At 45.9% G+C, this 25812-nt stretch overlaps 1 protein-coding gene across 1 annotated transcript in view; it reads left to right on the top strand.

The window, feature by feature from the left end:
• Galnt17 (polypeptide N-acetylgalactosaminyltransferase 17) overlaps positions 1–25812 on the top strand; it is a 390566-nt gene that overhangs the window by 206242 nt on the left and 158512 nt on the right. The window contains exons 4-5 of the mRNA XM_027416099.2: positions 5209–5383; positions 11020–11217. Of these exons, the coding sequence (XP_027271900.1) occupies positions 5209–5383; positions 11020–11217 (373 nt within the window). The remainder of the gene's footprint in view (positions 1–5208; positions 5384–11019; positions 11218–25812) is intronic.

The raw sequence follows: 25812 nt of genomic DNA, 5'->3' as shown, positions 1-25812 counted from the left end.
TGTAAGAAAGCTAGATAAACATGAGACTGTTAGAGATCCAGCAAGGAGCATTCCTGGTGGTTCCTATTGTACTTCCTTGACTGTGAGTGAGTTCTTTGGTCAGAGGTGATGCTTCATGGAATTGCAAGCAGTTCTGCTTAAGTTCTGGCCCTGACTTGTCTCAATGATGGTCTATGAACTGGAAACATAAGTCAAATGAACTCTTTTCTCCCCTAAGTTGCTTTTGGTCAGAGTGATTGATTACTGCAACAGAATGAAACTAGCACAAATTGAAACACACACACACATACACACACACACACACACACACACACACACACACACACACACACACACACATACACACACCTTCAAGATAATAAAAAAGTAAAGTGCCCAAGATGGCAAATGGCTAAGGAAGTAAAGGCACTTGTTACACAAGCCTGATGACCTGAGTTCAATCCTGGAACTCACATAAAGGTGGAAGAACAGAACCAGCTCCACAAAGTTGCCCTCTGACCACCACACATTCACCATGGCTCACACAGGTATCTCCCCTTTCACAGCAACGGTAAATAAAATGTTTTTTAAAATATTTTAAGAGTGAGCAAGTCTAGCGGACACAAGAGGCCATGTATTTTGTGACTCTAACTTTACAAACTGTGTAGAATAGGCAAACTCAATAGACACAGAAAATGTTATCAATGGTCACCAGAGGCTGGGAAGGGGGAAATGAAAGCTAGTCTTTAGAGCAGTGGTTCTCAACCTTTCTAATGCTGCCATCCTCTAACACAGTCCCTCATGGTGTGTGACTCCAACCATAAATTATTTTCATTGCTACTTAATAGCTGTAATTTGCTAGTGTTATGAACGACAGCATACATATCTGATTTTTCCAATGTCTTAGGCAACTGCTGTGAAAGGGTGTTTCAATACCCCCAGAGGAGTCTGGACCCACAGGTTGAGAAGCAGAGCTTTAGAGGATTCAGGGTTTAGACTGTTTCTAGGACACTTTGGATTACTTAATACTGCTGATGGGAACATTTTCAGGTGTTTCAAATAGTCCCTTTTGGTTATGTGTGCTTCTGAGACTTCCTGTGTTGGCATAAGACTCCTCCCGGATGCTGGCAAATCCCACTGAGGCTAGCTGTAGTGTGGCAGCTCAAGACGAGCCAGGGAACTTGCATTTTCACAGGCTCCTGGGAGACTTGGACTCTGAGGATGCCTGGCTTTGGAGGCAGGCCCTGTTCTGTTTTCTAATTGGAACACGCCATATGTGCTGTTCACTCATTCCCAGCTGCCACAACCCACACATTCCCAGGGAGCAGCAGGTCCCTTATCTCAGCAGCTGCGGGAAGGGAGTGGTGTCAGTAATCAAAGTGGCAGTGGGGGTTGGATGGGGGGGGGTAACGACTGCGACAGTAATAAAATCCTGGTTTGGGCAGTACACTTATCATCCACCCCTTACCTGAATTTTTGCATTCTACAGTTTTGGTTACCTGCAGTGCAAAGAATCTAAAAATTAAATGGAAAGTTCCAGAAACAAATAGTTTGTAGGTTTTAATGATTTGTTTATTATGTGTCCATACACTCGCATAGATACAGATAAGTGTGCGCGCACACACACACATACACACACCTTCTCAGGCTATATCTCAGACCTACCAGTGGATGCAATGCAAATGAACTTTCTAGAACCCTCTCCAGCTCAGATCAATTCTTCACAGGTTGAGAGTAGAGGCTCTGATTATTCTCAGCCTGCAGTCCTAATGACTGGGAGGGTGGAGGGGTGAGGTGGATCCATGAACTCCACTCAGTTCCTGGCTGAATGGCCACCTACCATATCCATGTGGCCCAGGACTTCTTACATTGATTTTAGAAGTAGGTGGAGCAAGTCTTCTATGTTACCCTTGTTCCTGAACAGGGCTTTAAGACGAGGGAGTATTCTGTAACATCGTGGAGCATGAGGAGTCGGGATAGAATTCTGTAATAACAGCCTCCCCGGTTAGTTCATAGTGTTTGAACCCTTCTCATTTCCAGTTTACACTCTCTAAGCCTGGGTGACAGTTGTTGCTTTTATTGCTAAGGAGTAGATGCGCCTCCCTTGCTAGTCCCATCTGATCATGGGCAGCATTTGCTTCCTACTCCCCCTTCCTAACTCTCCCAAATACTGTCTATCAAAACCCTCAGCCACATAAGGATTCCCAAATGGCACCTGGCCAATTTAGTATTGGATTTCCTTTCGTCCTGGAAGGTAAACATTTATCTCTGCAGAAATAGGTTTTTGTTTTCTTATTTGAGTTTGTCTTGAGGAAAAAAGAAACTTACACAAAGTGTTATTCTTACTTTATTTTTTTAAACCAGTTTTGAGGATTGAAACCAGGCCCTGGATATGCTCTGCAACTGCGTGGTATCCCCAGTCCTTTGTGTGTATGTGTGTGTGTGTGTGTGTGTGTGTGTGTGTGTGTGTGTGTGTGTGTGTGTGTGTGTGTACACTATATACATGCATATGCATACATGTACTCCTGTGTAGGCATGTGTGGAGGTCAGGGGTTGATGCTGGATCTTTTCTCCTTAATCTCTGTCCACCTTAATCCGTTGAAACTGGGTCTCTTTCTAACCCTGGAGCTAGGCTGGTAGTCAAGGGCTCTTCCAGTCTCCACCCTCCCCACTTCGTATCGGGATTGCAGGCTCATGCCACCATGCCTGGTTTTATAATAGGTGAAAAGTTTCTACACCCCGACAAGCCTCTCCACCAATGCAGCAATCCAAGTCAGATCAAATCAAACCGAATTAGAAAAGGCCCACATTTAATGGATACAACACTCCTCAATGGTCTTCCAGCCTCCCCAGAGAGGAGATTGGGGGCACAGTTTAAATACCCCGTGGGAGTGGTATTGAACATCTCTGGGGGAGAGGGGTCATCATTTGGTGAGCTTTCTGAGATGCAGCAGGGTTTGGGGGAGATGGGGGAGGGGGCTTGGGTGGAACCTCCACCATAACATTCCAGACTCTTTGGGTATATGGATGCCAGGGACTGGGGCAAAGCTTCCACCTTAACAATAGATGCCGGGGATCCAGTCTCAAGGCCTCATGCTTGTACAGGGAGTGATTTACCACAAGCCATCTCCCCAAGCCCATTTCTTTCTCAGAAGCTATTTTCAAATGAATAATATTTAATCCATTGCCACTGGCAGGGTTTCCTGTTGGCCACCTTATTAACTGTTTTCTAATAGGCTTATCATTCTTTGCTCAGGTGAAGGAGTTCACTCGCCCTGGGGTGATACATTTTTTTTGTAAATGTGTGGTGAAATAGTGAGTGTGCATCCCCTCACCCCTAACTTTATGCTATCTCCCTTAATTCTCTGGCTCCAAATAGTTTCTTTTTGAGGCTAGCTGAAGCGCTTTCATCTGTGACCCCCCATCCCCCCACCCCCACCTCTGACATGGCTTCCTCAGGCTATCTGCACAGTTCTGAAACCCCTATTCGGATTCCTTAAAACTGTGTGAAGGAAAAGAAGAGAAATAAGAATCACTGTGAGAGGCAGAGAGATGGCTCACAAGTAAGGGAGTTTGCCAGCAAGTTCACTGAGGAGTGAACCCCCTCCTCAGACCCATACACTGGGAAGAGAGAGCCCCCTCCTGCAAGTTGCTCTCTGACTTCTACATACACGCCATGGCCTGTACTGGGGTGAGGAGGGGTTAGCATTTGAACAGGTGAGTTTGGTGTTGGGGTAGGAGGCCTATACACAGACCTTCTCCTCCAACCCTCCTAGTTCTTGACTGACATGAATTTCCATAACTCTCTACCTTTTCTTACTCACCCTGTTCATCAGAACACCCCATTCTCTCATCTTCCAGGCACCACATGGCTGTATCTTTAAGGAACAAAACCCATGACACAGAGAGGCCAGCTCCTACATCTACTGAAAACACATGCCTTTAAATTGGCAAAAGCTTCTGGGTATCCTTAAGGTGTGAAGAATCTGTACAGCTTCTTCTAAAGGAACCTTTAGAACTCTCTATCGCAAAGCCACATAAAAGGGCCATGTACAGTGGTACATGCCTCTAGTCCCAGCACTGAAGGGGCAGAGGCAGCAGGATCCCTGGAGCCCCTTGACCAGCTTGTCTAGCTGAATCAGCAAGATTCAGGTTCTGTGAGCAATTCTGTCTCAAAGAAAGAAAGGAAGGAAGGAAGGAAGGAAGGAAGGAAGGAAGGAAGGAAGGAAGGAAGGAAGGAAGGGAGAAGGAGGGAGGGAGGGAGGAAGGAAGGAAGGAAAGAAGGAAGGAAGGAAGGAAGGAAGGAAGGAAGGAAGGAAGGAACCAGGGTGGTGACACATACCTTTAATCTCCGCACTAGGGAGGCAGAGGCTAGCTTCTTGCCAAAAAGGGTGTTGAGTTCTCTGTGGAACAGCTTTTCTTCCACTTTCTTTCTGCCATGTATTAGTTACTTTCCTCATGGCTATGACAAGATAACCTGGCAAAAGCAACTTAAGATAGGAAGGGTTTATTGTGGCTCACAGTTTGAGGGTTTTCAGTCCATCATGTTGGGGAAGGCATGGCAGAGGGAGAGTGAGGCAGCTGGTCCCATTGCACCTGCAGGCAGGAAGCAGAGAGAGATGGATGCTGGTACTCAGCTTGCCTTCTGGTTTTTTGCTCAGTCCAAGACCCCAGCCCATATGCGGTGTCATCCACATTCAGTATGGGTCTTCCCACCTCATTCAACCTAATCCAGAGGCTGCCTCCCAGATGTGCCCAGATGTGTGTCTTCCCAGATGAGTCTAGATTCTGCCAAATTGGCAGTCAGTGTTAGCTAGTCACATGTGTCATAGCACAGCTGTCTTAGATGAGGGCATGGAGATGTATTCCAACTTCCTAACGGCCATAAAGTTAGAATTCCTCACATGCCAACTTTTTTGCAATCAAAGGAACTTTCTAAAGACATATAGGTATCCTAGTGTATTATGTTTATTTTTACTACTTTTAAGCTATGCATTTTTGTATATTTGTGTGTGGATATGTGTATTGCTTAAGCAAAAGAGTGTATCAGGAACTCTGGAGCTGGAGTTACAGGTGGTTTTGAGCTGCCAGTGTGAATGCTGGGAACTGAACTCTGGTGTTCTCCATGAAGTGTTAGTACTTAAGTACTGAACATTTACCCAGCCCATTGCAGTGTTCGGGATGCAGATAAGGCGATTTCATGCATGTCTTTCATTTTGTCATTTATAGAGGAGCTGAAGGCCCCCTTGGAAGAGTATGTTCACAAACGCTACCCTGGGCTGGTGAAGGTGGTACGCAACCAAAAGAGAGAAGGCCTGATCCGAGCACGCATCGAGGGCTGGAAGGCCGCCACTGGCCAGGTCACTGGCTTTTTTGATGCCCACGTGGAATTCACTGCTGGCTGGTAGGTCATGAGTCGAAACGTATTACTTAGTAAGGGCTGACTCTGGGGGGTGGGACCTTTTGCCTGTTTCTTTTGGAGCCACTGGAAGAATGGAAAAGGGTAGCTTGGTGAAAAGGTCATTGGGATAAAGTTGGGAAACAAGAAAGTAAATCATGGGCTGGCTTTCTAGGCACTGTTATTGTTATCATCAATCTACGAATCACTTTTCTCATCAATGTTACAAGAAGTACCTGGAAAAGCAACTTACAAAAGAAAGAAACCAACTTTAACTCATGGTTTGAGGGTACCGTCCATCCTGATGGGGAAGCCACCACAGCAGGAGGCTGGTCACATAGCACCCACATTCAGGAAGCAGAGAGAGATGGATGCTGGTGCTCAGCTCAGTTTCTCCTTTTTATTCAGTCCAGGACCCCAGTTCATAGAATTGCACCACCTATATTCACGGTGGGTCTTCCCACTTCAATTAACCCAATTTAGAAGCCACTTCACAGTCATGGGCCTTACAGACATCTATTTTTTATTCTAGATCCTGTCAAGGTGACAACATTAACCATCACAATCATTGTGGTGATTAGTAAATTCAAAGACAGCCTGGGCCACATGAGTCCTTGTCTCAAAAATAGTCATTTCTCTAAAACAGTATCAACAGATGGGGACTGAAGAAATGACCTGATAGTTAAGAGTACTGACTTCTCTTGTAAGAAAAACTCAACTGTGTATGGGTACATATGAGGTAGGGAAAGCTGTGTGTGTGTGTGTGTGTGTGTGTGTGTGTGTGTGTGTGTGTGTGTGTACTTGCTGAGGCCAGAAGACAACCTCAGGTATCATTCTTCAGGTGTCATCCACCCTATTTTTCAAAACAGGGTTTCTCACTGACATGGAACTCACCAAGTTGGCTAAATGGCTGACCAGTGAGTCTCAAGGATCCTCTTATCTCTGCCTTCCATGTTCTAAGGTTATAAGTGTGTGCCTCCATGTCTGGGTTTTTTACATGTGTTCTGAGGATTGAACTCAGATCCTCATGCTTCACCAATTAATATATACCCCAACCTTTCTCTCCACTAGATTCTGACCTCTACCTCCTGCCTATCATCTAGTCTCCTTATCGCCATCAGTTTCCCTGGTAACCACTCCTCCCATCTCACACCTACTGTGCTGTGACCACCCCCTCCCTACCCTCAGGAAAACAATGGGTCTCTGAATGCATTCTACTTTGCTGCTTTTGGCTATGTCATCCCCATGTAGTCCTAGCAGTCCTGGAATTCAATACATAGTCTAGGCTAGCCTTGAGTTTACAGTGATCCTCCTGCCTCTCTCTCCTGGGAGCTGGGATTACAGGTGGGCACCACCACACCCAGCTACTTACTGTATCTGTGACACTGGTCTAGGCTGAGGATGTGTCTGGTTCAAATGGGTCCTCCCTCAGAACTTTCCATTGTCACCTTGAAACAGTCCCATCAGTCAACACAATGGGCATCCCAAACTGGCAATATTAGGCATCTTCCCTGAAATGTATCATCTGACTTGGACCAATAGAGCCCAATTCCTCTGTGGTCTAATTCTAACTCTGTGATGTCAGCATTAGCCATGTAGACTTGTTTTCTACACTTGAGCCAAAGTATCCTATGCCCCTCTCTGAATTAAAGTCTTTGTGTGTTTCTTCATTGCAGGGAGACCTGTGTCACACCATTTACTGGGTAAAAAATCACCAGAGTGGCCCAGCACACTACATATTCCTCTATTCTCTCTGTGGCATTTGGACTGGGTGTTTCTGTGGCTTAGCTTGAATGTCTCCTGTGTCCTGGGATCCAGGGAGAACTTCAGCCTGGGGCTGGAGAGAGAGATCTGTCGGTAATGTGTGTGGGCAGCTGGTGGTGCTCACCACACTGGGGAAGCAGAGAGATGAGGCTCCCTGGGGATCTTTGGCCATCTAACCTAGCCTTGTTGATGAGGTCAGTCCAAGGAGAGACTCTGCCCGATGACAGTCGAAGCTGTTTACCTGGTACATATGTGTGTACATACACATACATACAGTGCCAGATGGTTTTTTTTTTTTTTTTTTTTTTTTTTTTTTTTTAATCAGCTTGACACAAACTAGAGGGAAGTTTGGAACTTTGCTAAGGAGTTGCCTCCAACAGATTGGCCTATGGGTATGTCTGTGTATGTCTGTGGGGCCATCCCTGGGCAAGTGGGACTAGGCAGAATAAGAAAGGTAGCTAAGCAAGTCAGGGAAAGCAAGCCAGTAAACAGAAAGCCCAAGATAATTTGCCTCTGGACCTTCAGCGTTTCAGCTCTCCACAATCACCCGCCATGGAGCATGGAATTGGTTCTCTCCTCCCACCATCTGGGTCCCAGAGATTGAACTCAGATAGTTAGGCCTGGTGGCAAGTGTCTTTACTTCCTGGAGCTACCCCACCAGCTTAATCATGGATGCTCTTAACAACTGGTCAAACTTAGAGAGTCTCTGACCCAGGTGGGAACTTCAGTCCACACTTGAGATGGCTATCCAAGTTTCTTCTCATCTGTGATGTTGTTATTTCTGTACACAACCCCTTGGCAAAGCGATTCATATGTGGACTGGATTGGCCAGGTGAGTAGAGGAAACACAGCAGGTCCCATGACCGCAGGACACCCTGGGGTGGAGTTAGGGAGCAGGAAATGAGAGTCATGGAGAGGGAGATCAAGCTCCTGGGCTGTAGAAACATTGTTTAAATGTGATGGGTGGGGGGTGGTTCATCTGATAAAGTGCTTGCTGTGTAAACATGAGGATGTTCATCCAGCCCCCAGCACTGGTGTTATTAAAAAAAAAAAAGCCAGAGGTAACCCCCGTGTGTGCCTATAACCCCAATGCTGTCACAGGTGGAGACAGGAGGCTCGCTGAGGCTCATTGGCTACCAGTCTAGCTCCAGGTTCACTTAGAGACCCTGACATCCTCTTCTAGTCTCCCCTTTCATGCACAGGCAGGCAAATGCATTACACATGTGTACATACACCACACTCAGAAAGAATAAAGTATAATGAAGTGCACGGATGGCAATACCACAATGAAACCTATTACTTTGAAGACTAACTTAAAATATTAGTTTTGTATTTCAATTAAAAAGGCAGAAGAGGGACTGGGGAAATGTTTAACCAGTTGGGTTCTTGTGATGCAAGCATCTGAACCTGAGTTCTGATCCCCAACACCCACATAAAAGGCCAGATACAGTGGTGAACACCTGTAACCCCAACACTGGGGAGGTGGATCTTCGTGGCTCACTGGCCATCCAGTCTAGTGGAATCCATGAGCTCTAAGTTGAGTGAGAAATCCTGTCTCAAAAAAAGAAGGAGGAGGAGGGCTTGATAGTTAAGAGTGCTTGCTGCTCTTCCAGAGGACCTGAGTTCAGCTCCCAGCACAAACATCAGGCAGCTCACAGCCAACTTCCTATAAGGCCGGCTCCAGGGAAATGCAATCCCACACGAAGACATACACACATATACATAAACAAAAATAAATCTTTAAAAACTAATGATGAAAAGGTGTCTAGGCATCGAGGATGACACCTTACACTGACCTCTGGCTTCCGCATATGTGAGCACACCCATGTGCACTCATACACATATGCTCTCACACACATGAATATGTACACACAAAAGTCACTACACACATACAATATCCAAATTTCTAAAAAGTAAAAATGTATTTTAAAAGAGCAGAAAAAGTGAGCCTCCTCACTGGGAAAAAGTAGGCATGGCTTCTCCGGACAGGTGACATAGGAACTAAGCTCCTTATTGACTCTGCTTTCTGCTGGCTGCCAAGGGCACCCCCACTCTCCCCTCCCAGAGAATCTCTCCAGTGAAGGCAAGAGGGAGAAAGCTATAGAAGCTGAGGAGAATAATTTCCCTCTGGCTTCCACCTCCACCATGTGTGTAAAAAGTATCGAAGGCAGTCAACGGCCCAGGGTATATTTTATTGCTCATTTTAAATAGAAAGATGAGCTGAGCCAACAGGTAATTCAATAGCTGCAAATGAAAAGAGATTGTTGCAGGCTGTAAGTTCTCATTATTCTTCCAAAGAGCACAAAGAAATGGGATTTTTCCACTTGACTCTTTTCCAAAGTCTACGCTCTGGTCCAAGCTGCAAGATTAATGTCTCAGCTTCCATGAGCCATCTTTAGCTTCTTGAATGTGGAAAGTGATTCCTTCCTGTGATCTGCCTTACAGACACACAGTGGCTTGACCATCTGCTCTGGGCTAAGCCAGCCAGATAATACCTTGAAACCAGAGCCAGTTCTTGCTGGCTACAGCCTTGAAGGAGGAGGCACAGCTGGGAGTCAAGATTTGTGGGATTTTGGGTTTAATTAGTTGCAAGCCTTCCACTGCAGACCAATCAAATCCTTTTAAGCAATCAATTAGATAATCAATTAAAACAACAAAAATAGTCGAGCCCACACAAAGAAACTAATGAAACTGCTTATTAAAACCAACACAGGAATGACCTATTTGAGGATAGGAGATTTAGTCCCAGCAGAAAGAAAAAGAAAAAGAAAAAAACCCATCAGCGACAAAAAGTGGTAGACGATGCTCTGAGGGGAAACCATATAGAACTGCCAATCATACAGAAATGGGAACAATGTTTATGATTTTTTTAAAGGCTTGTGGCTGGAGAGATGGCACAGCACATACTACTCTTACAGAGGACCTGAGTTTGGTTCCCAGCATCCACACCAGGTGCCTTACAACCACCCGGCACTCCAGCTTCATGGGGATTTGGCGCCCTCTTCTGCCCCCCATGGGCACTGCACTAACAATCACATATCTACACAGACACATACATAAATAAAAATAACTCCTGAAAAAAAAAAGGAGAAATGGGGGAAGGGCTTGAAGGTTTGGCACTTTCTGGGGATAAGACTCCACATTAATTCTCTTGCCAGGCTTCTCCTGTCCACACAGGCATCATTATAGTGATTTTGGTATGAGTGAAGGCACAAGAGGCATACTGCATACTTGAAAACACATGCAGTGTCCATGGATATGAATCCACTGGTAGAGTGCTTTCCTAATATGCACTGAGTCCTAGGTTCCATCCCTAGCACCATATAAATCCAGCATTTATAAGTTAGAGGCTGATGTATGCTTCTAATCTCAACACTTATCAGGCAGAGACAGGAAGATTGGCAGTTCTAGAACAGCCTGGTCTACACAGAAGTTCATGGCCAGCCTGGGAAACTTAGCAGAACAGTCTTAAAATAAAAATACAATTGGGCTAGGGATGGTTGAGTCTGTGCCTGACATGCAGGAGTCCCTGGGTTAGATCCCCAGGCTCACATAAACTGGGTGTGGTGGGGCATGCTTATTATTCCAGCACCAGGGGAGTAGAGGCAGGAGGATCAAGAGTTCAGGCTCCTCCTCTTCTACACAGCCTTTGAGGCCAGGCTGGAATACATGAAAGCCTGTCTCAAAAACAAAATGGAAGCAAAACCATGGAAACCCACATGGCTGTCACGCGCTCAAACTTGGGCAGATCATGTACCTCTGAGTACCTCGGTTTCCTTCTGAGCTCCGGCCTTTGAATTTTCTTCATTTCTGGCAGTTTTAGAAGCCTTCTGGCTGACCCAGGAGAGAGATTTGATTGTGACTTCTTTGCTTTGCAGGGCTGAGCCTGTTCTGTCCCGCATCCAGGAGAACCGGAAGCGGGTCATCCTCCCCTCCATCGACAACATCAAACAGGACAACTTTGAAGTGCAGCGCTATGAGAACTCTGCCCACGGGTACAGCTGGGAGCTTTGGTGCATGTACATCAGCCCTCCGAAAGACTGGTGGGACGCCGGAGACCCCTCTCTCCCCATCAGGTCTGTGACAAGTAAGCTCTGGCGGGTCTGGTAAAAATCTTCTGCAGAGTGAAAGCCCAGGCCCAAGGGTCAACTTGAGCCATGGAGAAGGGCTGGGAATGGCTTGCAAAGGCTAGAGCAGTGGCGCGCAAGCAGCTCCCTGAGGAATGATGGTGCCTTAGGATCATAATTCCTTGCTGAGAGAGAGACAATTGCATTTTATTGCAGCAGCTGCACTTCTTAGGTGCCGCTTTCATATGGCTGCAATGAAAGTTTGAAATTGGTAATAATACAGTTTTTCATCCTTCCTCGGGTGTTACATAGCTTCACATTCTACGGTCTTACCTACCCTTGGTTAACCTGTGTGAAAACACTAAATTATCTTAACCTTTCAGCTCAACGTCTATAATATAATCACATCTGCCAAGATTTTTCCAATAATATCATATTCACAGGCTCTAGAGATTTGGGGTACGACATGGGGGAGGGGCAGCATCGTTCTACCTAGTGTCAAACTGACTTTTTCTTTTAATTTTTATTTAATTTATTATTGTTAGGGGAGGTGTACTGGTACCATGGCACACATGTGGAGGTCAGAGAACATCTTTGTGGAGTCGGTGCTCTCCTTTCATCTGTATGTGGATTCTGGGGGGAGTCAAAGTTGGGGTGTTAGGCTTGCATAGCAACTACCATTATTTGCCTAACCATCTTGTCAGTCGCAAACACAACACTCTCTCTCTCTCTCTCTCTCTCTCTCTCTCTCTCTCTCTCTCCCTCCCTCTCCCTTCTTTCTTCTCTCTCTCTCCCTCCCTCCCTCCTTCTCTCTCTCTCTCTCTCTCTCTCTCTCTCTCTCTCTCTCTCTCTCTCTCTCTCTCTCTCTCACACACACACACACACACACACATCAGAGGGAGTCTGGCATCATTCCTGAGGCACCTTCATCTGAAACAATGACTCTTATTGGCATGGAATGTTGCCACAAATGCCAGGCTAGCTGGCCAGTGACCTTCCAGAGTACACATGTATGTGTCTCCCATCTCATCATTACTGGGATTACAAATACATGCTATGGTGTCTGGCTTGTATGTGGGCTCTTGGTATCAAACTAAGGTCATCACTTTTGTGAGACAAGCACTTTACCAACTGAGCCATCATCCCAGTCCCCAACTCTTAAAATAGGATTAATTCTGTCTTCAGTCATTTGAGGTGGGAAGGGCAGCTTCTCCCAGCCTAGCTTTAGTGAAAGCTTTTTCCACATCAAGCAGGAAAGCAAGGAAGCAAGGAACAGGAGCAAGGACTTTCTATAGATGGGTGTGGGTTCTGTCTTGGATTGCAAATTTGTTTTTTGGGTTTTTGTTTTTGGGGTTTTTTTGTTTTTTGTTTGTTTGTTTGTTTGTTTGTTTTTGAGGCAGGGTTTCTCTGTGGCTTTGGAGCCTGTCCTGGAAGTAGCTCTTGTAGACCAGGCTGGTCTCAAACTCACAGAGATCTGCCTGCTTCTGCCTCCTAAGTGCTGGGATTAAAGGTATGCGCCACCACTGCCCAGCGGATTGCAAATTTATGATAAAATGTTAGTTTTTAAAATTCCTATAACAAGTATCTGAGAAAAGCAACTTAAGGAAAACAAGATGTTTTTTTTTTTTTCATTTGTTTGTTTGAGCCAGGGTTTCTCTGTGTAGCCCTGGCTGTCCTGGAACTTACTATGTAGACCAGGCTGGCCTGGAACTCAGAGATCTACCTGCTTCTGCTGCCCAAATGTTGGGATTAAAGGTGTGCACCACCACACCTGCCTGGAACAAGACTGATTTTAACTCGTCATTTCAGAGGCAAGTCAATCATGGCTGGAACAGCATGGTAGAGAAGAGTGGCTCACATCACAGAGCCAGGAAAATGAACTGCTAGCCCTTCGATGGGGTATTCCAGGCAAATGTTCTGCCTCTCAGCCACGCCCCCAGGCCCTCGATGGAAGATTCTAGGCAGTTGCTTCTGAGTCACGCCCCCCAGCCCCTCAATGGGGAATTCTCAGAAGAGCTCTACTGTTGATCCATACCCCCAGCTATTCGCTGGAGGACTCTAGGCAAGCGTTTTTACACTGAGGCGACTCTTGCCCTTCAATGGACACTTACTCTACCTCTGAGCCACACCTTCATTCCCTCACTGAAGAATCCTAAGCAAGAGCGCTACCACCCTTTGCCAGGTGGACTGGCCAGTAGACACAGGCCAGGATGAGTAGGAAGGCTCTGTGTGAAACAGTAGCTCACGTCTCTCAAGTTACTGTCACTTTACCAGATGATTAAGATGCACTTTAAAGACTCAAGAACATAGAGTTGCGATCCTGAGCCATTAATATTACACGAATCTCTGATGTACAAAATGGAAGCACGCACCAGTGGTCTCCTCTTTGTGCGTCTTTACTTACCAGACACTTAATTTGTTAATGGTTGATAGGGAGATTTAATTGTAGGAAAGGAGTTTTATGGGCCTTCTGATATTATTAAGCTGATATAATGTGCTTTCTTAATCACGAGGACATGGTAATTTCTCCTCCATCCAGTGATGCCAAAATGTTAGTGGTTATGATTATACTCCATTGAAGGGTACAGGGAGCCTGTCATATTCCAAATAGCATAGACTAGATAAAGCCTTGGATAGCAGATTTCCTGGTAGGGGATATAATATAAGAAGTTTCACCCTGGAGGCTGGAGAGATGATGCAGAGGTTAAAAGTGCCTGCTGCTCTAACAGAGGACCCAAACACAGTTCCCAGAATCCATGTTGGGCAGCAAGCAACCACTTGTAACTCCAGCTCCAGGAAATCCGATGCCCTCTTCTTGCCTCCATGGATACTGTACTCATGTGCATAAGCCCACACAGACACACATACATGCATGCAAATAAAAACAACAAAACTCTAAGGAAGTTTTGCTTTAAGGGAACATAGTCCATTTCTTTTGTTCTAGTGTTGAGCATTGAAGCTCAGGCTTCATGAACACTAGGAGGGCTCCACCTCTGATCTGCCTCACAGCCCTTTGTTTTATTTATTTATTTTTTACTTTTTATTTGAGAACAAGCTCTTTCTAAGTTGCATATGCTGGCCTTGAACTTATTCTTTAGGCCAGAGAAGAATCTGTGACCCTCCTGCCTCAGCCTCCAGAACAGCTAAGATGACAGACCTGCCACCACCCCCAGCCTATATTGCCCCCCCCCCACCTAACAAGCTATTTGCTAAGATTTCCTGTCTGTTCTCTGTCCTTAATTGTCTATAGCTGAGATTCAGGTGAGAGTGGGAAGGTGACCTTAAGGAGGACAAAGGCCTCACGTAAAGGTTGCAGTCAAGGATGGTTAGAAAACACATCCTGCACAAGGAGGCACCTGCTCACAGCCCCATGTGATACTTACTATTCAGAGAACCAAAATGGCAGGCTCCCAGCCTTTTAAGACATCTTCCTTTTGTGTGCATGTACATGTATCGTGTGAGTTTATGTCACATGTGTGCAGGTGCCCATGAAATTCAGAAAGGGGCATCAGGTCCCCTAGAGCTGGAGTCACAGTTTGTTGTGAGCTGCCCCATCCAGGTGCTAGTGATGAAATACAGTCCCACTGGGAGAGCAACAAGCTCTCTTAACCACAGAGCCTTTTGAAACAGGATCTAATGGGGACCTGGTCTTGAACTTGCTGTGTAGCTAAGGAGGGCCTAAAATTCTTTCTTTGTGCCTTTACTTCCAGAGTTTTATGTGGTACTGAAGATAGAGCCCAGGGCTTCAGGTACATGGGGCATATGTTATATGAATTGAGTTGTGTTCCTAGATTTTTTAAGAGAAATTGTTACCAGAACCTTTTATGAAATCTTCCGACTTCAAGGACTGCATTGTCTTGTTGGGGTTTCTGTTGCTGTGAAGAGCTGCTTACAGTTCAGAGGTTCAGTCCATTGCTGTCATGGTGGGACACGGTAGCATGCAGACAGACCTGGTGCTGGATGTAGCTGAGATGTCTACATCTTACAGGCAACAGGAAGTAGACTGAGTGTCACACTGAGCAAAGCTTGAGCAAAAAGGACCTCAAAGCCTGCCCCCACAGTGACATGCTTCCTCCAACAAGGCCATGCCTACTTCAACAAGGCCACGCCTACTTCAACAAGGCCACACCTCCTGATAGTGACACTCCCTTTGGGGGGCATTTTCTTTCAAACCACTACATGTGCCATGCATCAAGGTGACATTACAGAACTGGGGAGATGATTCAGTGGAGAAAGCACTTGCTGAGGACCTGGGTTTCATTATCCAGAACCCCCATAAATCCCGATGCAGTAGCATACAAGTCTGTAACCTCAGCACTTTAAAGATTTCTAGATTCATTGATTGTTTTTATGCTTACGTGAGCATGCCCATGTAAGTTTGTGTGCACTATTTGCATGCAGGAGCCTTTGGTGGCCAGAAGAGGGCATCAGATCCCCTGGAGCTAGAGTAACTGACAGCTGTGAGTGCCTGATATGGGTGCTGAGAACTGAACCTGAGTCTTCTGAAAAAGCATTAGCATTCTTAACCTCTGAGCCATCTCTCCAGACCCAGTCCCAGCACTTGTACAGTAAGGTGGAGGCAGAGAAAGGAAGATCCCTGGATCTCATTGTGGTGGCTTGAATGAAAATACCCTGCATAGGCTCACAGGGAGTGACATTGTTTGAAACGATTAAGATGCTTGGCCTTGCTAGAGTAAGTGTGGCCTTACTGGAGGATGTGTGTCACTGTGGGGTGGTTTTTGAGTTTTCAGAAGCTCAAGCCAAGCCTGGGGGCTCACTCTCTCTTCTTGCAGCCTGCTGATCCAGTTGTAGAACTCTCAGCTCCTTCACTAACAACATGTCTGCCTGTATGCTACCAAGCTTTTCCCACCATGATGAGAATGGACTGAACCTCTGAACTGTAAGCCAGCCCCAATTAAATGTTTTCCTTTATATGAGTTGCCATGGTCATGATGGTTTCTTCACAGCAATAGAAACCCTAACAAAGACACTCATGGATCATCTAGTCTTGTGTATGCAGTTGCAAACAACAAAGAGACCTTTGTCTCAAACAAAGCAGAAAGTGAAGGTTGACACCCCGGATTGTCCTCTGACCTACAACATACACACATACATACACACACATGTACACACACACACACACACACACACACACAGAGAGAGAGAGAGAGAGAGAGAGAGAGAGAGAGAGAGAGAGAGAGATTAAAAACAACAGATGGCATTTGGCAGTTGGTCTTTGCTCTGTTCTTGCATAATGGATACTGTCTCCGTGCCAGGATGACTTTGACATGTGCTTCTCAAATGCAAGTTGGGACTTCTGTGATCATTGGTTGTATTGTGGGATTGGGGGACTTGGGAGAAATGACACAGAAAGCTATAGGACAAGCATAGTAAGTCATCTCAAAGGCTCTAGGATCCAATCCCATGCACATGTCCACAGTCTTTTCTTCTGAGATTCCTTGGTAAGAGATTTTGTAATGCCCTGGTGTAGCTTTTTTGTCTGTGTAGGAAAGGCCTCAGAATCTCTGTTTTAGTCCCCCAATCATTTTCAAGAGAGACAGCACTTCCCTCCATGTCAAAACCAGTGAAGAGCCTCTGATAGCTTCATGAAAGCCATAGCCCACTGTCCCCAGAAGCTGTGTAAGTAGCTAGGACCCTTTAGTTTATAAATGCCATGGAGACAGTGTCCTGAGAAGGTCTGAGTCTTCTGAGGTGGACCACCCTTCAGTGTTTCCATCTGGCTTTCCTAGTGGGATAGCCTTTCCTTATCCACACATCAGTGTTGTGTGCATTATAAACCAGACCCATGGCTGACTGTTGTGTAGCTGGTCCTCTGGGGTCCAATGAACGTCTGATGCCAAAAACATTGATGGACACATGGGTAAGTGGCAAATGAGGTTCAGGAGAGAGGTTGGGTCTCATAAATAATTAGAAAAAGAATGGGGGCTGGGAGATGCCTTGGTTAATAAAGTGCCTGCTGTGCGAGCATGAGGACCTGACCTGACTTTCAAAAGAAAATATGGCTTTGTTGGGTTGGGCTTGTCATCCCAATGCTGGCAAGGAGGAAACAGGCAAATTCTCCTGGGGCTCAGTGTCCAGCCAGCCTAGCCTATTGTATGAGCTCCATATTCAGTGAGAGACCCTGTCTCAAAAAATGAGGTGGTATCATGAAGGACGTCTGAGGTTGGCCTCTGGACTCTGCATGCATGAGTACACACATACATATGCACATAGGCACACCATGCGTGCTCGCGCATGCACGCACATACACATACACACACACACACACACACACACACACACACACACACACACCACAAATGTAATCTTTTCAAATGAACTAATTCTATTAGTCTTAATATTATGCTCATGTATGTGGAAAATCAGCCAAGATGGGAGTGGAGGGGAGTGTGCGTCTAGCCTTGAGGGCACTAGGCTGAGTGCACCATGTATTTACAAACACCTGGCTCAGTTCAGCAGCTGAGTCCCAGAGCTCTCAGCTTTACACCTGCTGAGACCCCAAGACTCTCACCGGAAAGAACTGGGGACACAAAGTGTTGTGATGTTTGAAGGGAGAATTCACTGCACCTCGCTTTAGGAGCCTCTTCTGAACACCACACACCAGGCATTTTCTGTGAATTGACAGTGGAACCTCCCCATTCTGTATTAGGTGACCTTGTAATTAGTGACACTGCTCATTAATAACCAATTCAAGATGATGAGTAACAATTAGCAATCCTTAATCCAACATATAATTTGATGATAAATTATAAGGTACCAGAGTGTCAGAGCCTGCGAGAGTCATTTAGTTGAAAGGATTGCCCTGGGTGTGCATAGCTGCTGAGATTTCACATTCTGTGCTGACATACATGTAAGGGGAGAAGGCTACCTTTCCCTCCCTGGGGAAACGTGACAAGCTTACACAAGAGGCAAGCTTTAAGCGACAAAACAGACTTCTTTTTTTAAGGCTTTAAAATAGACATCTTTTTCTATGTATCAGCATATATATTTTAGGCTCTAACTGTGTTCAACTTTATGATAGGTACTTCCACGGGGACAGTCCTGGTTAAATGATAAGACTTTTATCTGGAAAGAATCTGTCGGCTGAGCTGGGGAGATGGCTCAGTGGGGAATGAGCTTGCTGTGCAAGCATGGGGAGCTGGGTCTCATCCTCAGAATCCATGTTAACAGTCCTGGCCTGATGTCATGGGCTTACAGTCCAAGAGTTGGTAGAGACTGGACAGGAGGAACCCTAAGGCTTGCTGGTGGGCCAGCCTACCTATATCAGGGTAGGTCTGTGAGAGACCCAGAACCCAAAGAATGAAATGTGAAGTCCACCTTGGGTTTCATATGGACATGTGTACACATATACCTGTACACAACTGCATACCCACCTCCCCCTTACACACACACACAAACACACACACACACACACACACACACACACACACACACATACATACACACACACATACACACATACATACACACATATACATACACACACACACACACATACACACACACACGCACACACATACACATACATACACACACATATACATACATACATACACAAATATACATACATACACACACACATACATGCACACACACACACACACACACACACACACACACACACACACACACTCACACACACACACACACACACAGCTTGATTGGAGACACAGACCCAAGTTCATGTGAATATCCTGTTTGGGTTAGTGGAGATTCATGGAAAGGAGGGTGGATTTTGTGATGGTCTTAGAGGGACATCTCATATGAACCTTATCTCACACTGGAATTTTCCATGTGCAGTGTTACCACTTATATATCAAATATCTCTAACATCTCATGGGTTGAAGGTTTGGTCCCCGGATGGCAGCATCATTTGAGATGTGGTTTCATTAACATCATAGATGGGTTAGCCTATTGTTGAGTGTATTGATGAATGGGCTCTTAGGAGGCAGAGGTCACTAGGGGTATATTTTGTACCTGGTTCATATTCTTTGTCTATCTGTCTATCTATCTCAAGTGCTGGGATTGCAAGCACCAGCTTTATGCAGTGTGAGGACAGAATCAGGGTTCCTTGCACATTGTTGCAATGTTCTACCCACTGATCCCAGCCCTAGTCCTTGTCCTTGTTTCACAAACAGATCTCAGTTCCTTGCCCATAATCACTCACTGGGTAAGAGGTACAGCAAGGAGGAGAGGGTGGAGCAAGGGAAGAAGGAAGGATTCCTGACTGAATTTGAGTATTACATAGAGCCATACCACACACTGGGAGGGGCTGTTGGAATTCCTGGCATTGTGGCTGGCCAATTGCAGTGTGGTGATGGGTTAGGACAGGAAAGGGGAGTTGGTAAGATGATCTGCCCTAGCTGGGCCTTGGTAGCGCACACCTTTAATCCCAGCACTCGGGAGGCAGAGGCAGGTGGATCTCTGTGAGTTCGAGACCAGCCTGGTCTACAAGAGCTAGTTCCAGGACAGCCTCCAAAACCACAGAGAAACCCTGTCTCGAAAAACCAAAAAAAAACAAAAAACAAAAAACAAAACAAAAAAAAAAATGATCTGTGCTGGACCAAATGAAGCCTGTCATGGTTCTTCAGATACCTGGTTACCTCGTAGCCATTGGCCCACCCTGCACAGCATATTCTGCAACTGCCTGATTTTGTGCTCAGAGTATAGGACTTACCCATTGACAGTGAGTGTCCTCCAAAGGTCTCCAAGTGCCAGCTGCAGGCTGCAGTAGGAAGAACACAGTTTTTAGGTTTTCACTGGGTAGCCTAGGCTGACTTTCAACTCATAATCCTCCTGCCTCAGCTTCCTGATAGCTGGGATTATATGCATAACAAAGGAGAGGTTCGTTTTTCTAACACTTACTTGTGTGTGCATTGAACATGTGTGCATGTGTGAATGCATGAGTGTCATAGCACAAGTGTGGTGGATGTCAGAGGGCCACTTGTACCAAGTGGGTCTTTGGAATAGAACTCATGTCCTCAGGCTTGGCTGCAAGCACCTTTACCACTGAGCCATCTTGCCTGCCCAAAGCAGAGATAGTTTTTAGTGTCAAGGGATTATTTGTGCATGAAACAAAAGGAAAGTCTTTCTCTCGTGCCAGTCTCTCCAGAAATTGTGACAGAATGAAAGCATGTTTGTAGTCATGGTGAACATACTTCTTTGGGGTGAACTTAATTCAATCCCCTGACATTGTCCGGTCCCTTGAACAACAGCCCGGTGAGCTCACTATTGCTTTTTGCACTGAACATTCAGGCTGCAACTACACAGCTTTCTGTTGGAAGCAAAATTCCCAGGCAGTACCCTGAGGCTACAGCAGCATTTGCAAGGTAATCACTCTTCCATTTGACAAGAGGAGAGGGACCTGTCTCTATCAGCCAACATGGACAGTGACAGCTCACGGTAGCAGGTAGATTAATCGGAACCGTGTAGCAGAGATGGCCCTTTACCTCAGCAAAGAGCTCTGATGTGGTGGGTTGCCTCAGAGAAGATGAGCTTTGTTTAAAACTGAATGATTTTTAAAAATGGGAGACACTTTACCCTTGAGTTAAAAGTGAGATTTCTGAGATAAAGCTGGACATAAATTTGGGCGAGCAGAGTACCATTAATTTTATCAAGTTGGTTTGGCAGAAGGGAGAGCAATACGGTTTAGATGCCTCTGTTGCAGCAGATTGGGAAGTGTAGGCTTCAGCCCTTTGGATTGGTTTTTTAGTTTTGGGGTGTGTGTGTGTGTGTGTGTGTGTGTGTGTGTGTGTGTGTGTGTGTAGAGAGAGAGAGAGAGAGAGAGAGAGAGAGAGAGAGAGAGAGAGAACATGTGCATACCTGTGTGATGTATGTACACATGTGTGCAGGTTTGCAGAGGCCAGAAAAGGACATAAAGTAACCCACTCTATCACTCTCTCTACCTTGCTTGCTTGAGACAAGATCTTTTACTGAAACTGGAGCTAGGCTGGTGGTCATCAGGCCCCAGGGATCCTCTTGTCTCTGTCTCCCATGGTGTCAGGATTACAGGCTTGGGTAACAGGCTTGTGTGCAGCTGCCACACCCAACTTTCTATGTCAGTGCTGAGGATTCAAACTCTTACACTCTTAGCCATCTCCTCAGTCCCTACAGCCTTTATTTTGTTAGCTTTTCATTTTTCTGTATAGTATTCAGTATTGGACCCAAGGCCTTGTCCCACTAAACTATTTTGGTCTCCAGCCCTTTGTTTTTGAGATGGGAGGTTCTACTATAAGTTTCCCTGCCTGATATCAAACTCACTGTGAAGTACAAGATGACTTCAAACCCTCAGTCCTCCTGCCTCAGCCTCCCAAGTAGCTGGGATGACAAACCTGCCCCCCCCCATATCTGAGTTTTAATCCTCTTTCCAGATTATTCTAGAATGGGCTGTTCCTGGCCTTCCCACATGCTTTCCTTCTATCTTTTCTTCCCACTCTCAAAGCCCAAAGGGTGTGTTTGGAAGACTCCCAACTTGGGTTCAGAGTAGAGCGTAACTTTGGCTTATTTCTTTCCACTCCCTTTCATGAGAGAGAGCTCCTTGATGGTTTGTTCACAGCTCATGCAAAAGCAGCTTTCTTCCAGAGACCTGCATCACCTGCGCAAGGGAATGCTGTTGCCAGTGGTGGGCTGAACCCTCTTGCATCAATTAACAATCAAGACGCTACCCTGCAGACATGTTCACAGGTCAGTCTGATATGCACAGTTCCTCATCCCAGGACCTCCTCTCAGATGACTCCAAGCTTTGTCAAGTTGATAATTAAATCTAACTTGGATATCAGGTATTTGGCCACAGCAACCTAGAAAGTAGCTAACAATCCTCCCATGGTTCTTACTAAACATTCCAGTTGGAAAACAGATTTTTTAGACACACAGCTGGGTTTGGAGCCAGACCTTACTGACATATCTGTTTAATTTTTTTCTTTCTTTTTTTTCAACTTTTTTATTTGAATTAGAAACAGGATTGATTTACATGACAATTCCAGTTCCCTTCTCCCACCCGTCCTCCCCTACAACCACCCCCCCCCAAACTAAAACCCTATCTATCACATATCCTTTCTGCTCCCCCTGGATGGTAAGGCCTTCTATAGGGTGTCATCAGTGTCTATTGTATCCTTTGGGACAGGGCCTAGGCCCACCCCCATGTGTCATGGCTTGGGGAGTATTCCTCTATATGGAATGGGTTCCCACAGTCCACACCTATGCTAGGGATAAGTACTGAACTTCTACAGGAGGTCCTGTAGATTTCCGAGGTTTCTTATTGAAATATAAGAATTCATGACCATCTCACTTTGATTAGGTTATTGAGAAAGTAAACAGAGCTGGGAAGAGCGGCACACACCTGTCATGCCAGCTTCTTGGAAGGCTGAGGCGGAAGATTGCAAGGGAGAGAACAATGTGGACTACAGAATGACTTCAAGGACAGGCTTCATAACTTAGTGAAAATAGTGAATGTCCCTTTGTAGTAGAGCCCCTGCCTAGAATTCCCCAATAAGGGGCAGAGAGTATGGCTCAATGGCACATAACATGCCTGGAATCCCCCAGTGAGGGGTTGGATGAAGTGTGGCCCAGAAATAGAGTACCTACCTACCACGGCCAAGGCTCATGGTTCAATCATTAGTATTACAAAGGGGGAAAAATTGGAAGAAAGGAAATGGAGTTTTGCTTTAGTACTTAGGAAGGTGGTAAATTCTGATAGGAGATTCCCCCAATGTCTTCTCTAAATAGCACAAGCTATTTTCATCTTATTGTCCCAATTGAGTTTTTAAGGCCCTGGAAGTGTGCAGCCGACTTTCTCAAGCTAAGAAAATGTGGGCTGACACCTCGCAACATCTAGTCAGAATTTTAGGTTATAGTCTTCCTTCTTTTTCTTTTTTTGTTGCCAAAGTGACTCTAAAAATAACTGCTGCTACCAAGCACATGGGCAGTCAGAAGCGATCTTCATTTCCTGTGAGAACCTTGGGCTCCTGTAACATCTAGTAATTCTTCAGGCATGTTTTCAGGCCAGAAAGAGGTGGTGACAAACTTGTTTCACTCTTAAGAACAGCATAACCACCACACATAACTGCTTGTTCAGTGGACCCTTCAAAGGACCTTGAGAACAGGCAACTTGTGAGGCGAGGTGTAACTCATCCTCATGGGAGGCCCTTCATAGATTTGGTTTGGGCGCCCCGGGGCAGCATTTGGAGTCTGACTTCAGTGCAAGAAGTTCAATGAGCTCAGAATGTCTAAGAAGTTTCCCCTTAAAGGAAGAAGCAGAGAAATGTTCCTTCAATGTCTTTTATTAACTGGACTTCCTACCGAAGTGGCTGTGGTGAGAGTATGAGAGCTAGGCTTGCAGGTGAGCTATTCCCAGGTGTGAGCAATGCTGAAATCTCCCTTGTATGAATGAGTTCTGAGAAAGCTCTTTCTCTGAAAGCCAACTTCATCTGCAGTATGATTTCAACGTGCTCCCATTTGTGAGTTTGATTTTTCTTTTCTTTTTTTCTTTCCTATTTTATTTTATTGATTTGTGTGTGTGTGTGTGTGTGTGTGTGTGTGTGTGTGTGTGTGTGTGTGTGTGTTTCATGCCAGGTATTGAACTGCGAGCCTTGCACTGCTAGACAAACACTTTACAACTGAGCTACACCCCCTAGCTCCTCAAAGATGGGATTCTACTGAGTGCTCTACTGTGCCCTCAGCTCCCACATTCCTAGCCCCTCACCCAGAGGATCCTAGGCAAGTGCTCTATCATTGAGCCATGCTCCCAGCTCCATTTGTAAACCTACATACACAATGCCTTAGAAATTCCTAGTCTGACTCAGAGATTCTTGGCCTCTTTGCCTACTGCCTTTCTCAGCTTCCCTAGAAAGCCTCCCTGGAATGTGGGGACCAGTGAGTGTAATATTAGTGACCAAAGCAAAATCTCAGGGCCTTTGTAGCATCCTTCCTTCTCCGGGTCATTGTCCCTAGCCAGGCTGATTACTCCTCATGCTGCAGTGTTCCTGGCAGACATCCACAGTTGGCCTCATATGTGACCTCACTCCAGTTTGATGAGCAGTCCTCTGAGTTCCCTATAGCTGTTCCTGTCTGCAGACCTCTCCTGAGCTTTAGCCCTGGTCCTCCTGCCATTCCAACCTCAGCTGCAACCTCATTTCCCACTCAGGGAAGAGCCATCAGCTGCTCCTGTGGCTTCCAGCTCCACCTCCGCCTTCCCTCCCACAGGAACAGAGCAGAAGGACTAAGCACTTGGCCTCCTGCCGCATGGCTTTGGAGCATCATGTTCCCCTTCATGAGGATGCCCCAGATGGAGGCTTGCAAGGCCATCTGTGGAGCGCACTCCATCCATAGCCCCCAGAGAGAACAGCACAGTAGCCCCCTTCTGCCCTGTGCATGGACGTCACTGGGATGCCCCTGCATTTCTTTGGGTAGAAACATGTCACGGTCTCCTTCTTCCTATCTGCTTCCTTGATTCCTGCAGCATAAATTAGATTGACATAAAAGCTGCTCTTGCTGAGGCATTGACCCCTTGCTCCGTCCCATAAAGGTGACTAAAAGCAGCATGAAAGCCTGGCATCTCCACCTTCATCCTGTGTCTACGTCCTTTCCTTTGACTCAGAGTCCTGATTCTCTGTGGGCATGTTAACACCCAAGGACCGAGTCTTCCCTCACCTGCCTCATCTCCCTTCAAGGCTGAAGGCATGAATAGGTCCATTGTCCTTCTCCTGTAATTACCCTGGATTCCTCACACAGAATCCTCCTGGGCTAGAACACCTCCATCCAGGTGAAGACAGTTGTCCACTGTGGTGACACTGCATCTGAAGCAGGATAGATCATCTCCCAAAGACTGGCTTACCCTCAAGCTACAATAACAAGTTTTTGGAACCAATTTGCATGACCGAAGCTCAGACAATGATGATCATACATCACTTTGACCAGGACTGCTTAATTATGCATACCCTCATCCTCTCCCCCAACCCTTCCTCTATTTTATTTATCTATTATATATTCAGGGTTCTGCCTGTCTGTATGCCTACATGTCAGAAGAGAACACCAGATCTCATTATAGATGGTTGTGACCACCATGTGGGTGCTGGAAATTGAACTCAGGTTCTCTGGAAGAGCACCCAGTGCTCTTAACCTCTTGAACCATCTCTCCAGCCCCATCTTCCTCTATTTTAATGTAAAGCTCTGTCAGTACCCCAAGGATGAACCTAGGCTTTCTGAGCTCCTTTATCTGCTCCTCTTCCTGAGTCTTGATTCAGTCTCCTTCCTCTGCTTCTCACTGTTACTCCTGTGTCTAGTTGACCTACTGGGGATCCGGGGATTCGGCTCAGTTAGTAGAGTATTTGTCTAGCATGCAGGACACCTTGCATTCCAAACTTCACATCATGAAAAGTGGAGCAGGGTGGAGCATTCCTGTAATCCCAATACTTAGGAGACGGATGCAGGAGGATCAGGAGCTCAAGGTCATCCTCAGCTACATAGTGACTTTGAGACAAGCCTGGGCTACATGATACCTTGTCTGAAAAACAAAAACAATAATGGTACATAGGGGGATAGGAGGTGACCCCAAGCCTACCCTCCTGGAGATGCCAGAGTCCTGGC

The sequence above is a fragment of the Cricetulus griseus genome, chromosome 4, assembly GCF_003668045.3.
Source record: "Cricetulus griseus strain 17A/GY chromosome 4, alternate assembly CriGri-PICRH-1.0, whole genome shotgun sequence".
Taxonomy (NCBI): domain Eukaryota; kingdom Metazoa; phylum Chordata; class Mammalia; order Rodentia; family Cricetidae; genus Cricetulus; species Cricetulus griseus.
Note: the sequence above shows the minus strand (reverse complement) of the source record. Positions and strands in the feature narration are given on the sequence as shown.